The sequence below is a fragment of the Lycium barbarum genome, chromosome 3 (assembly GCF_019175385.1).
Source record: "Lycium barbarum isolate Lr01 chromosome 3, ASM1917538v2, whole genome shotgun sequence".
Classification (NCBI taxonomy): Eukaryota; Viridiplantae; Streptophyta; class Magnoliopsida; order Solanales; family Solanaceae; genus Lycium; species Lycium barbarum.
Window position 1 is genome coordinate 43,245,666 of NC_083339.1, and position 15,978 is coordinate 43,261,643.

At 32.9% G+C, this 15,978-nt stretch overlaps 1 protein-coding gene across 1 annotated transcript; it reads right to left on the minus strand.

The window, feature by feature from the left end:
• Nucleotides 1-5,891: 5,891 nt before the first annotated feature.
• On the minus strand, nt 5,892-6,971 carry LOC132630767 (uncharacterized). Its single transcript, XM_060346354.1, has 2 exons — nt 6,740-6,971; nt 5,892-6,263 (listed from the first exon to the last, which is right to left on the minus strand). Exons 1-2 carry the CDS (start codon nt 6,969-6,971, stop codon nt 6,022-6,024), a joined length of 474 nt encoding a protein of 157 aa, XP_060202337.1. The 3' UTR covers nt 5,892-6,021.
• Nucleotides 6,972-15,978: the final 9,007 nt, after the last annotated feature.

Below are 15,978 nucleotides of genomic sequence, written 5' to 3' on the forward strand. Positions count from 1 at the left end.
ATTTTATTTACAAAGAGTACGAAATTTATTCGTTTTCCTTCCTCGTTTACTTCACATTTCATATTTGAGCTCCTCCTCTTTGTTCTTTTCATCAATTTTGTTTGGTTTTTATTTGAGCAAAGTAAATTTGGGCTCCATCTTTATATATTGGGAACGGATTGTTTGTATTGAAGGCTTTGTTAAGTGTAATGTTTTGATCAGCGGCGATTAGAGGCGTATCAGAGAAAATCAAGTATTGTTGGATAGCGGGAAGAACTGAAGAAATTTGTAGCTAGTGTCAGTTCTTTTTAAATGATGGAAGTGAAATCTGACACTACATATCATTGGATTTTCACATAATTTGATTCACCTCTTTTCTTCTTGAACTTTTAATCCCTCAAATTTGCAATAAGAATGGGAAGTGACTTGTTTATCTTTGCTAGTATTTTACCTATGTAAATGATTCATGCGGACAATATCATACTCTCACTCTGACTTGAAACTTTAGTAATTAATTATTGTTGCGATAGATCTTTTATGTTCTGATTTTTCTAGAATTTCATTCAGATTAGATCTTTAATTTACGGAAAAGGGCCAAATATACCCTTGTACTATGAGAAAAGGGTCAAATATACCTTTCGTTATACTTTGGGGTTAATTATACCCCTGTTGTTATATTTTAGGGCCAAACATACCCTTCATCCTTTAAAATTGTCCAAGTTGGACATCGAATCCTACGTGGCTGCCACGCATTTAATGAGGTGGATGCCACGTGGCATGCCACCTCAACACCCCTAACCCATTTTACCTTTCCCCTTCTTCCATCACTAAAATTTGCTTCCCCTCCCCACCATTGCTACCATCACTGCCACCACGTACATAAGTTTTTTCCCGGAATCCCTAATCCCGCCAACCTCTTAAAGCTTCAAGCTTAAGAGAGAGCACTACCCAAGGTGGCGAGATTATGTACGTGTGGCCAAGTTCGAATTTAATAAGGTGGTTTGGGCACTTTCCAGTAACATTTTGTGCTAGAATGTATCTTGACTAGTGCCAGCCATCCATGTGATTTGTTTGTCCTTGTGTGTTCATGTGCAGACAGTACTAATCAACTAGTTATTGAGTGCTTTTCATTTACTTGCATCACATAGTGTCTCTCTAGCCGATACTAAGATAATACTCAAAAGCTTTATTTAAACCGTTTTGTTCAGGCGATTGCAAACTCCACTTCAGCAACTTTCTTACGTGTTGTGGGAAGTGAACTGATCTAGAAATATTTGGAAGATGGGCCTAAATTGGTCAGGGAGCTCTTCCGGGTTGCTGATGATCGCTCACCTTCAATTGTCTTTATTGATAAAATTGATGCAGTCGGCACAAAAAGATATACATCTGGAATCTGTTCTTGAGGTTGGAATTCATGATGTTTGTTAATAAATATGTTGAGGTGATGGTGACAATGGTGGTGGAGGGGAAGAAAATTTTAGAGGTGGAAGAAGGGGAAGGTAAAATGGATTAGGGGTGTTGAGGTGGCATGCTACGTGGTATTCACCTCATTAAATGTGTGGCAGCCACGTAGGATCCGATGTCCAACTTGAATAACTTTAACGGATGAAGAGTAAATTTGGCCCTAAAGTATAATAGCAGGGGTATAATTAGCCCCAAAGTATAACGAGGGATATATTTGATCATTTTCTCATAGTACAGGGGTACATTTGGCCCTTTTCCGTTTAATTTATATATGTTTGTGCTGGGTATAATTTGAGATATAAAGTCAAACCTTAATATAAGAGTTATACATAGTATTTGACAAGATTCATACATAATTTCATGCCGACGTGAAAGTGTGATGGAAAAAATGTGAGAAATAATCAAAAAGAATATATACATCAAATTATTTACACTTGTTTGGACAATATTCAGTTGAACTTGAAAATATGAGTATTTAAAGTTGAAATTGAATTAGAATATTTGAAAGTTGAAATTGTGTTCAACTTTTTTCTTGACTTTAAATACTTCAATATGTGACTGAAATAATTAAGATCATAAAAAGAATATTGGTTACACGAAGTAGTGAGAAAAGAATGAAATTTATTAAATCTTAATATGAAAAATAAATATTTAAATTCTATAATAATAAAATAAAATTTACATTATATACAATAGAAATAATTTTTAAAAGTAAAATTTTTGGGCCTAAAGCAAGTACTTTACTTGTCTTAAGGTTAAGCTGGCACTGTGTTCATCTCAAAAATAATGTGATTGAAAATCTTTAATTTTACAAAAGCTTCTAATTTATCTTAAAATACAAAATTTAGTATTCACAATAATATAGTGTCAAGATACACTATGGAGATACAACTTTTGGAGGAATCTTTAGAGATGTTCACGGAAAATGTTTGTTGGGATACTCATGTAAAAGTGAAAAATGCTTCAAGTCTTACTAGTTACTGCAGAATTGCGGAGCATCAAGCAAGAGCTAAAAGTCGCAAACCAAATGAATTATGAAGCTGTAGAAGTAAAAATCGATTGCTTACGAACTGTGAAGTTTATCATGGAAGATATTGTTCAACAACATCCACTTAGACCTATTATTCAGACTATAGATACTTGTTGCAGGTCAACAGAGCCACGATTAGACATATTTGAAGGGAGGCAAATCAGTGTGCCGATTTTAATTTCTAGAAAATGAGGGACAATTAGGGGTGTACATGGATCGGGTTAGTTCGGATTTTTCAAATACCAAACCAATTGTGTCGAGTTTTTAATCTACAAACCAAACCAAACCAAACCAATAAAAGTCGATTTTTTCAACTTCGGGTTTTTTGCTGTAAAGTCTTCATACAAAACATATAACTTTTGCTTCAAGTATTTCTTTAGTCCTAGTAAGATGCAACTATCTAATTAAAGCGTTTCTTAAGAAAATAATACAAAATGTGAGATGAGTGATGACATTGTACTAAAATATTCAACCAAAAAGATAATGCAATTGCTAAGCCATAATGAAAATGATCAAAATCTAAAGTTACTAAGTCATGCTAAAATAAGTACATTTAATAGGTATTAATTATATGACTGATTATTAAAGAAAGCAACAACAACAACAATCCAGTGAAATCCCACAACGTAGGGTCTGGGGAGGGTAGAGTGTACGCAGACCTTACTCCTACCAAGGTAAGACGGCTGTTTCCGAAAGACCCTCAGCTCAATAAAAAGCATAAAAGAGGTCAGATAAGGCTAAGAAATTCAAAGCGATATGGAAATGCAAATAACGAAAGCGACACAGATAAAATAGGATAATCAAAGTACAGGAAATAAAAGATAATAGCAGAAATCAGAGCACAAGAAATTATACTGCGATAATGCGCCTACTAATAAGGAAGGATAACGAGACTATCGACTAGTCTACTACCCTAATCTGGGTCATCCAAACCCTTCTATCTAAGGTCATGTCCTCGGTAAGCTGTAACTGCGCCATGTCCTGTCTAATCACCTCTCCCCAATACTTCTTCGGCCTACCCCTACCTCTTCTGAAACCATCCATGGCCAACCTCTCACACCTCCGCACTGGGGCATCTATGTCTCTCCTCTTCACATGCCCAAACCATCTCAGTCTTGCTTCCCACATCTTGTTTTCCACCGAGGTCACTCCCACCTTGTCCCGGATAGCCTCATTCCTAATCCTGTCACTCCTGGTGTGCCCACACATCCATCTCAACATTCTCATCTCGGCAACTTTCATTTCTTGAACGTGAGAGATCTTAACTGGCCAACACTCCGCCCCATACAACATAGTCGGTCTAACCACCACTTTGTAGAACTTGCCCTTAAGTTGTGGTGGCACCTTCTTGTCACATAGCACTCCGGAAGCGAGCCTTCATTTCATCCACCCTGCCCCAATACGATGTGTGACATCATCGTCAATCTCCTCGCTGCCTTGCATGATAGACCTAAGATACTTGAAACTACTTTTCTTCTGGATGGCCTGGGTACCAAGCCTCACTTCCACGCCAACCTCCTGAGGTGCTTCACTGAACTTGCACTCCAAGTACTCTGTCTTGGTCCTACTCAGCTTAAACCCTTTAGACTCCAAGGTATGTCTCCAACCCTACAGCTTAGCGTTAACTCCGCTACGAGTCTCGTCGATCAGGACTATGTCATCCGCGAAAAGCATACACCATGGCACCTCACTTTGAATTTGCGGCGTCAATCCATCCATCACCAAGGCAAATAAAAACGGACTAAGAGCTGATCCTTGATGCAATCCCATCACAACTGGGAAGTGCTTTGAGTCTCCTCCTACTATCCTTACTCTGGTTTTGGCTCCCTCATACATGTCCTTGATCACCCTAATGTACGCCACAGGTGCACCTTTAGCCTCCAAGCATCTCTATAGGATCTCTCTTGGAACTTTGTCGTAAGCCTTTTCTAGGTCGATGAATACCATGTGTAAGTCCCTCTTCCTCTCCCTATACTACTCCACCAGTCTCCTCACAAGATGGATGGCTTCTGTAGTTGAGCGTCCCGGCATGAATCCGAACTGGTTCTCTGAAATAGACACGCCTCTCCTCACTCTCATCTCCACCACCTTTTCCCACACTTTCATAGTATGACTTAGTAGCTTGATACCTCTATAGTTGTTGCAACTCTGGATATCCCCCTTGTTCTTGTATAGAGGGATCATTACACTCGACCTCCATTCTTCGGGCATCCTTGCCGTCTTAAAGATGACATTAAACAACCTAGTCAGCCACTCCAAACCTACCGAGCCCGCGCTCTTCCAAATTCCATGGGAATCTCGTCAGGTCCGGTCGCTCTTCCCCTGCGCATCCTACGAACAGCACCCTTAACCTTCTCACCTTAATACTCCTGCAATACCCAAAATCGTGACGCCTCCCTGGATGTTCCAAATCTCCTAACACAATGTCTTTGTCCCCTTCTCCATTCAAGAGTTTATGGAAGTATGACTGCCATCTCCGTCTAATGAGAGTCTCCTCTACCAATACTTTGCCATGCTCGTCCTTGATGTACTTCACTTAATCCACATCACGTGCCCTTCTCAACTAAATTAAATTATGTATTTTCACTGTCTAGACCAATGCAATACTAAGAATAGATATTCAATATTATTGTTACTCCTAATGTTAGAATTGAATTTATTTCGTTAGCATTAATATTGATTTGGGCTTTATTTGAGCCACTTATATTTATGGGCTATAAAACTTATTGAATCATTCAAAATTCTAAGTCCAAGCTTGAAATAATATGTGAAAAGACAAAACCTATAAAAAAAATTAAGAAATATTTATAAATTACATTATAAATAAATATTTTTATGGATAAAATATTTCTAAATTATATAAATGTAATGTCGGGTTGGTTTGGTTGGGTTTGACTTTTTAGTTAAAACCAAACCAAACCAAACCCAACCAATTATGGTCGGGTTTTTTTTTCAATACTAAACCAAATCACTAGTCGGGTTTTTTTCTCGATTTTACTCAAATTGTTGGTTTGGTGAGGTTTGTCATATTTCTTGGTGCACCCTAGTCAGAATCACGAAGAGACGTTGATACTCTGGAGTCATGCATCGAAGGACATGGAATTTCTTCTACCAGCGAACTTAAAGCAGTATTGCTTAATTTATTTATTTTTTTAGTTAATTTGTTGTTTTTCCACTGTACCAAAACAAAAATATGAAGACGACTTGCATAGAGCGGATAAATACAAACAAAAATCATATACTAGTAGCATACTAATTTCGAATAATTGAGACTTGATTTATTGCTTTTTTGACTACAGTACATACTACAATAGTTTTCAACAGTGTCATGGAAAAATTAAACAAACAAATGATGATACTCATAATGTTGGTTCTTTAATTTCGCAGCACCACCAATATCGAAATATAGCCAACAAGGAAAAAGAACCTGAAATATATATACTTTTTACTAAACTTTGCTGCAAAGCAAGGGAAATGGCAATGAGATTTTGCACAACAAATATGAAATAACTATAATCATATATATCTAACCATATATTAAAATTTAATTAAATCCGTAACGATCTACTGAACTTGTTCCAAAACCTGGGGTCCTTGGGAATATCTGGAGGAGTTTCTATGATGCTATTATTATCTCCTTTCATTTTACCAAGAATTGGTTTCAGCAACTTCTTCATCACCTTTTGGAACCCGTAACCACGACGGCGACGGTGGCGGCACTGCCCTTGCTCCTCCTCTTGCTTAGTATCTCTGGCCAGAGGCTGATTCAGAATTTGAAGTTTCTGGGTTCCTACAGTAATCTCAAATTAATTTATAATGATAACACGATTCACAATCAAATATTTATAAAATTTTAATAAATTTGTAAGACATACTCCCTCCGTCTTAAATTATTTGTCGTGGTTACTAAAAATTGTTGTCTCAAATTCTTTGTTGGTTTAGAAGTTCAAGGCATAATTAATTATTTTTTCTCCATTTTACCCTTAATAGAATTTTGTCATTAATGGATATGACACATAATTAGAGTAAACATTTAACGGACAGAGATTATAATTTAGACATAAATAAAGGTAAAGTATGTCAAATACCCCTCTTAATCAATATTTCTTAAGGGTGTGTAAAAAAAAAACATAAATAAGGATAAAGTATGTCAAATACCCCTCTTAATTAAGTATTTCTTAAGGGGAAAAAATTTGACATATAATTTGAGACGAAGAAAGTATATAGAGTATGAGTAAAAACTACTGAATTTCCGGAATCCTGTACCTGAAGAGCTGGATCCATCCGTGTCTCTGGCGGCCAGTAGTGGTGGTGGAGCTAATAATTGTGTAGTACTACTAGTACTCTTCCTTCTACCAGGCTCAGATAAACTTCTAGCAAGAATAGCTTGGTTCAATTGTATTTCAAATGTAATCCTTTCATATTCATCAAGCAATGTGCTACTTTTTTCATCTCCAAATTTTCTCATTACTTCTGACATTGCCTTCATTGACCCCATCTTTCAGATTATATAACATGATAGAGTTTCCTTTATATATATATATAGTATATAAATGGCTAGTGCTGATGAAGCTTTAATTTCAGATTCTCTGTTTCTTTCTTCTTTTATGGTATGAATGGCTTGAAGGAAGCCGAGCTGACAACTGAAAAGCCAGGTTACTTGAAAAGAAAGAATTACTCTCTCTTGTTCCAATTTACATAGACACTTTTTGTTATTCTAGATTTTAACTTTGTAAAGTTTAACTAATATTTCAAAATGTACTCCCCTTTTTTTTAATCATATTGACATGAAAAAGTTTACAAGATATACTACTTTTTATATAATTTTTAAATATTTTTAAAATATTGGATTGATATAATACAATTTAACTTTAAAAATTAATTAAACTGACTTTCGAGAAGAGAAAGTGCAACAAAATTAAAACGGTGGAATATCTGACTTGTTATATAAGTTGGGGAATTGAAAAGACAAACTATAAATTTGACTGACGATCAAACTTCTCAAGAGGGTCCTTGTCTTTTGATTTTCTTGGGAACCGTTGGCATTATTTTACTAACACGGATTTAAAAAGGGTGAAAGAATAGAAATAGGAACAAGAGGGGTTTATCATATTGTAAACGCTCTCCAACTTCAATTCGAAAATTATGAATTCGAGTCACCAAGAGAGTAAAAAGAGAAGCTCCTGGGCAGAGGGGGTAAAAAAAAAGAATAGAAATAGAAATAAGTATAATGTTGAAACACAATGAGTACAACTAATCAAATTATGAGTATTATGATGACATGTTACTATATTCGTGTCATTCAATTGATTACCATTCATCAAAGAGTTTTGTTTTTTAAGTTAATTTGACTATTCTTCAGAGATAAATTTAATTAGATTAATTTATATTTTAAATTAAAATGTAGCTATGCAAAAGCTATATGAAAAGTATTATAAGTTGAAATTCCTCTCATGTCAGTACGGTAAAAAAAATACTTCTTAAAATATTGATCAAAATTCAAATAATTTGACTGTTGATAAGCTAAACATATCAATATGTACTAGCTAGTTCAAAAACATGTTGGCAATTGTGTAGTCAACTACAATTGTGCAGTCAACTTTCTTTATGCAAATATAAAATACAACTTCAAAAATTGATTTATTGATCTTGGATACCATTACCCTCTTGTTTTAAATTTATTTAATTTAATACACAAGCCTCTGAAACTGCTAATAACAATTTCATCATCATCCTAAATTGTACTCTCGCCATTGAAGACTTATTTGAAGCTTCATTTTGAAATCTGAAATATTTTAATATTTGTTTTCTAAGTGAGTGTGGTTGGAATTCATTGACGACACATGTTTACCCCCACAAAGTTATATACAAAATTTGAAGAAGATTGGAGGTGATTTGGACTGGTTTGGAGTCAAATTCAGAGCTAAAATCGACCTGGAAACGCCACTCTAACAATGTATATAATGCATGTATATTTATCATACACAGATTTTCATGAGTACGGTTGGTATTTGAACATCTGGATGAAGCTTTTTGCAAAATTTGAGGAATGCTGTAGATTAACATTCAGAGCTGAAATCAGACTTGGAAAATATTAATGCGGCAATGCATATAACACGTGTATATTACTGTATATCACACATAGATTTTCATGAAAATATACAAATATAAGGAGATAACTAAATATATATGGAAGATTTATATTGATATATAGTCGAGCTTCAGCTCATCTTCTTCGACTTTCAGCTCAGCTATTTCGATTCAACACCACTTCAAATTGCCTCTAAATTGTCCAAACTTCATATTTAACTTCTCAAAGGCCTTCTTGGTTTAGACAAAAAAAATTAAATTTAAATTTAAACCACTCTTTAAAACTTGCAATAAATGGTGGTTTTCAGATTTCTTCACTCATTGCTCCACTAATCCGTCAACTTCAGTGGATTACACAAGATTAACACGAATATCACAGTACTCAGATTCTCAAACTTCACTATTTTCAGGAAATTTCAAGTTCATATTCAAGATTGTAACTCTAAAGGGGTTCGAACTGTTCTTTAGAGTCTTAAGCTCAAATATCGAACCCCAACAACAAATCAGTGTTTAACGTCAATTTTCATTACAATAAACTTCAGCAGGCGATTTCAACAAACAAATCACCATTTCAAGAGTATTCATATTCAGCTTGAAGAATAAAAACTTAAAACTCAATGAAGGAAGACGAGTCAGGAAGAAGGGTGCACTTGGCTACAGCGTACCCAATCTTCTACTAAAAATGTCAATTGGGTTAAACATATGTAATAACATTAGGCTGGGTTATATTTTGCCATTCATTTGGCTGAATGGCCACCAAATTTTCAAAATATTTTATGTTATCATGTCATTCAAAAAAATATCTACAACCTTGCATAAAAAGTGAGTCTAGTAATCTTAAGAAAATGCAAGTCACCTATTACATCAGGTGATGGTAACTTGATATGACGATTGTCTTTTAATACTAATAAATATAAGCTAAACTCCTTATTAAAACGATTAATTTGGCTGTTCACTGTTGTTAAGTTAGCTTATAAATTTATACTTCGATAATACTAGTCTCTAGTAAGTAATGTTAATTAAAGCAATAATATAATTAACATTCCTATCTTATGCGATCTATCCTCACATTAATTTTCATCGTCATATTAATTACCATATTTGTTTTGTCATTTCCATATAACTTATAACGGCAAGCTGTTAAGGAAGACTACATATATAATTCTTTCCGTCGCTTTTCTTTCTTCCCTTTCTATGTTAAGAAAATGTAGATCAGGTATAAGATTTAACTTTCAAAGCGAGTGAGCCGTATACAAGCCATATCTTTTAGCCAAATTTGTGTTTCAGCATTTTATGCTTTCTTGCTTGGTTAGGTTTATGTTTTCTACCTTTCTTTAGGAGGAATCTTGTGTATTTTACTAATTTACTAAAGCAGCTTTGCATGTGGTTCTAGTACTATGTTTACTATCATCCATATTCCCCAAAAGTTAATAAGGACTGAGATGTTGGGTATAACGGAAAATCTTTTTCATGAAAAATGTTTTTCAGGAAAATAATTGAATTTTTTATTTATTTTCTTGTGTTTGATACGTAAGTAAAAAAAAATATTATCCTAAAAATATTTGTATATAATCTAGACAAATACTATTGTAGGTGAGAGTGAAGGGGTAGGAGTGCGGGATGATAGGTATATACTCACCTTCTCATTCGAAGATGGAAAAATAGAAGTAAACTCCAACCTATGAATTATGATGATATAATTAAAGAAATTTATAAAACAATATTTTCCAAATAAAAAATCTAGCCTAACATATTTTTAGTAGTACGAGCAAATTAAATTTAAGCACTCAACTTTCTGTTACTCTATCGCCTTACAGGAGTTGTGGCCCTTCCAAATTCAATTAGAAAAACAATATTATGAAGAAAAAAAAAGGATAGACGTAAAAATACACTACTAAAAAACTGGCAAAATTCGACGGATTGCGTCGCTTTGAAAAACCGACGGAAAACTGACGCAGTGTGTTGGTTTTGTGTATTTCTAATTTTTTTAATTAAAAAACCGACGGACAACGTTGGTTTTTTCCGCAAAATTTTGAAATTATATTTCCACCAATTCTTTTTTACAAAAACCGACGTCCCACGTCGGTTTTTTTTTTAAAAAATTAATTAAATTTTTAAAAATATATTAAATAATTTATAATTCATTTTTTTTTTGTAAAATATTAATAAACGAATTTTTTTTAAAGAAACCGACGGACTACGTCGGTTTTTAATTTTTTTTTTTGGTCAAAGGCTGGTCAACATTTTAAAAAAACCGACAGACCGCATCGGTTTTTCCGTCGGTTTTTTTTAACAATATGATAGAAACGGGTTTGGCATATCATTTGCTATCTTCCCCAAAAAAACCCACTTCTCTCTAAAATAAAAAACCCTAACCCGCCGCCCACCCCCCTCTGCCCACGCCCGCCACCTGCTGCTACCCGCCACCCACCCGCCGCTACCTACGCAGCCCAACCCCACCTACCCCAGCCTCGTTTTTAACTTGTAATTTGAGATAGTTTCTTTTAAATTAGGGCTTCTAAATTCTTTCAATTTTAGTTTTATTTGTAGATTTTAGGCCTAATGTTAGTCTATTTAGCTTTGTTAAACATCATTTGTAATGTTATTAATGTTGAATTTGTGAAAAAATGTAAACTTTATTTGACTAGTTTACTTTTCATTTTTTTTGGCTTGAGATTGTGCTATATTTTATGTTCATTGTCAATGTATTTGTATTAGCTTAGTTATCATTGTTTGTAATATTATTGATGTTGAATTCGTGCAAAAATGTATACTTTATTTGACTATTTTTTTTTTTTTGTTGGAATTATGCTTTTTGTTAGAATTCATAAGCTAGTAGAATTTTTATTGAGCATTCAAAATTAGAATTGATTGAGATTGTGCTATTCAAAGTAGAATTGTTAACTTATAGTATTTCTATAATCTAAAAACTAAAGTGTAGACTTTATTTGACTAGATTTACTTTTCAATTTTTGGAATTGGTTGGGATTGTACTTTTCAAAGTTATATCAAAAGTTAGAATCCATAAGTTATTAAAGTTAGAATTGTTATTGAGAATTCAAAGTTAAAATTGGTTAGGATTGTGCTTTTCAAGGTTAGAATGTTAAGTTATAATATTTCTATAACAATATTATAACCTCAAAACTAAAATGTAGACTTTATTTGGCTAGATTTACTTTTCAATTTTTAGAATTGGTTGGGATTGTTCTTTTCAAAGTTATATTGAAGTTATAATCCATAAGCTGTTAAAGTTAGAATTCATAAGTTATTAAAGTTAGAATTGGTTGGTGTTGTGTTTTCTTAAATTATTGTTAAATTTGTGAAAAAATGTAAACTTTATTTGACTAGTTTACTTTTCATATATATATATATATATATATATATATATATATATATATATATATATATATATATATATATATATATATATATTTGCTTGAGATTGTGCTAATTTTTATGTTCATTGTCAATGTATTTGTGTTAGCTTAGTTAGAATTGGTTGGGATTGTGCTTTTCCAAGTTATATATATATATATATATATTTTCTTGAGATTGTGCTAATTTTTATGTTCATTGTCAATGTATTTGTGTTACCTTAGTTAGAATTGGTTGGGATTGTGCTTTTCCAAGTTATATTAAAGTTAGAATCCATAAGTTATTAAAGTTAGAATTGTTATTGAGAATTCAAAGTTAGAATTGACTGTGATTGTGCTTTTCAAGGTTAGAATGTTAAGTCATAATATTTCTATAACCTCAAAACTAAAATGTAGACTTTATTTGGCTAGATTTACTTTTCAATTTTTAGAATTGGTTGGGATTGTGTTTTTCAAAGTTATATTGAAGTTATAATCCATAAGTTGTTAAAGCTAGAATCCATAAGTTATTAAAGTTAAAATTGTTATTGAGAATTGAAAGTTAGAATTAGTTGGGATTGTGCTTTTAAAAGTTATATTAAAGTTAGAATCCATAAGTTATTAAAGTTAGATTTGTTATTGAGAATTCAAAGTTAGAACTGGTTGAGATTGTGCTTTTAAAAGTTATATTAAAGTTAGAATCCATAAGTTATTAAAGTTAGAATTGTTATTGAGAATTCAAAGTTAGAATTGGTTGGGATTGTGTTTTCTTAAGTTATATTTTAAGTTAGAATTCTTAAGTTAAAATATATTTCTATAACCTCAATAATTTGTGGGTATATTTTTGTAGATGGATCGTATGTGGATGTATAATATAAATAATAGTGATCGTGTGGGTGTACACGATGAATTTGTTGACAAGTTTACACACATGCAATGTCACTTCACCCTTTTCAAAATGAAGGGGTAATTAGGTGTGCTTGTTCTCGTTGCCAGTGTAAGAAGTATTTGAAACCGGAAGCGGTTAGGGTTCATTTATATAGTCGTGGGGCTTATGTTTTAGTTTGGATTTCATAATGGACTTATGTTTTATGCTTTATGGAACTAGTTAATTGTACTTTTGGTTGGACATTTAAATATTTTTGAACTTTGAAGGTCTATTTAGATCGTATTTAATGTGTTTAGATAGTGTTTGATGTGTTTGATTGTTACTTAGGGTGATTTTATGTGTTGTAGCTCTTTTAGAATTGATTTGGAGCATGTTAATGCTAGTTTTGAGTAGCTTTTGGTACTGATTTCTGTGCAGGTGTGGCTGTAGAAAATGCATGAATTGCATGCAGGAAATTTTTCAGAAAACCGACGGAAAACCGAAGCAGTCCGTCGATTTTCTGGAAATTAATTTTGGAAATTTTCCAGAAAACCGACTCAGTCCGTCGGTTTTCTGGAAATTAATTCTTAAATTTTATGAAAAAACCAACGCACTGTGTCGGTTTTTTATTTAAAATAAATAATAAAAAAAAGAAACCGACGCAGTGCGTCGGTTTTTTCCTAAAATATATATTGTTTTAATATAAGGTCAAAAATTAAAAAAAAACCGACTCAATCCGTCGGTTTTTTTTTTTTTTTTTTTTTAAAATTATTGGATAAAACTCGACAGACCACGTAACCGACGCAATCCGTCGGAAAAGACCGACGTGGTCCGTCGGTTTCCAAAAAGCGAGGCTATGTAAACCGACGGACCGTAAAGGGTCAGTTTCCTATTGGTTTCATTAAAAAAACCGACGCGGTCCGTCGGTTTTCGTCGTCGGTTTTTCCCTTTTTTTAGTAGTGATATATAAGGCATGGAAAAAGTTTACTCAAGGAAAGAAAGAAAAGTTTTTAATATATTTAGGAAAGATAATAAGGTAGATCTGGAATTGTGGGATTGCAAAAATATATTTTGGGAGCAAATATACGGAAGTAATTAATTATTCTAACTATGATTAGAGTTTTGTTTTAGTTAATTAAATCTAGACCATGACATGTGTCATTTATCCAAGCAAGAACTTGGAGAAAATGGAAAGAAGAGAAATGGAGAGGAGCCGGATCTGACACAATCAATATGAAATGTCACTTGTGAAATTTGTTTTCCCTACTATCACTAGAAAAGTCATTTTCCTCATTTTAAGAAAATTGTTTTTCTAAAAAAAAAAAATTTTCTAAAAACTTTGATCAATCAAACATCAAAAGTGAAAAAACATTTTCTATTTTCCTACATGCCGAACACACCCATTGTGTTTGTGCCTTGCTCTAATGTTTGAGGAGTTCTTATTAAAGAGATATTCCATTACCTTTATATATATTTTACTCCCTCAACTTGCAAAGATTTTCTTTTTATATTTACTAGTAAATTTATCCGCATTTTCGCGCAGTCATTAAAAAAAATTAAATAATTTAATCTTTACTGATTATAAAGATCAATCTTTACTCATCTATCAATTTTATCCTTTCTCATGAAAGTAAATGTCCTCTTATCAACATTGATCCAAGATGGATAAATCTCACGATAGAATGATGATTTAGGGTGCTTCAGACAGTTTAAGAACTACTATAAGATAATACCCTCTTTTCTATGACAAAGAAAATGCTTATAATATCAGACCTTCATCAACGAATGATAACAAAATTCGCAGTGCTCCCTCCTTGAACCTAACAAAAATAATTAAAAATTAAACTTAGAATAATTAGGTGATACATAAATAACATTACTCTCTAACATGTATGTCATGGCCCATAGCATGTCAACGTTAAGGTCATATGTCAAAATAGATATATAAATTATGAACGTCGTTTATGGTCTACGTCTTTTTCATTCATTTTACTTTCTTGATTGAAGGTATAAAAACTTTTAGTTTCTCTTATTAATATAATAGTATTCGTACCCGCGCGATACACGGTGATATCAAAAGAAATTATTTATTATATAATATCATTATCTTATTTGTTTGATATAATGAAATTTTGTCATATCACATGACATATTTAAAATTAATAATTTGTGAAATATTAAATATAACTATTAAACACTAAATTTAACGTCATCAATGATGTGTATTGCTTATTCGTACTCGCAGTGCACGGATAATATTAACATTGAAGTAATAATATACTATAACCATAGCACATTTAATTTTTCAATATGATAAGATTTAAAACTTCATTTCTTAATAACAGACTTCAATTAATATTTTATCAATATTTTAACAATGATCGTACTTGTAAGCAAAGAAAGCTTACTCGCTTACAGAATAATGACAAAACTATTTTGTTTTCATCACAATATTATCAGTTTCAATCTTTCTAAGAACTAAATCAGAGTTATTATGTAAATCTAACATTTAAAGCGTCGTTATTTTATTCGTAACTACACAAAGTATAAATATTCTACAAAATGAATATTCTTCTAGCCTTATTTCATATTGATCTGGGCATGCTTAGCCAATCTTAAGCCTGTGAACGTTCTACTTACACAACCAATTTCTTAAATATACTACAGGATATGTGAAATGCAAATGACATTCAAATCATAATCTATTACACCTTGGAAATTTTATGTCGTTTGCATTACGAGTAAGCTAACGTAAGCTCAAAGTGAACATGGAGCCCTTACAAGGCCAAGAAGGGTGTCTAACAATTCTAAGTATGCACCTTGAGGTTTCAGAGTCATAAGAAGCTGCGGAAGTAAGTTTGTTGAAAGATTGGAAATTGAGTCATGTTTTGGGAAGATTTCGGATCATTTGAGTTAAACATTGCTTAGAATTACCTTGAGGGGGAGCTATAGGGCCCCTTAGATGGTTAATGAAGTTTTATACAAGTGCTAAGAAGGTTCCATAAGGATTGACTGTCAAACGAATTGAAAAGAACGCATTTTTGCAAAACCGGAAACAAATGAGCAATATGCGGCCGCATACTCAGTATGCTGAGCCTCATATTGGCAGAAAACTAAATTTGCAGCCCTCACTGCCCAACCTCCTCCCCAAGGAGATGAGGCCGCATAACCATTATGCTGAGCCGCATCTCCAC

What these genes read in the sequence shown, in the direction of transcription:
- LOC132630767 (XM_060346354.1), bottom strand. Translation starts at nt 6,971, where the DNA reads ATGGGGTCAATGAAGGCAATGTCAGAAGTAATGAGAAAATTTGGAGAT. An exon ending in GGATGGATCCAGCTCTTCAG is followed by an intron (nt 6,264 to 6,739) that starts GTACAGGATTCC and finishes AGATTACTGTAG; the next exon opens with GAACCCAGAAACTTCAAATT.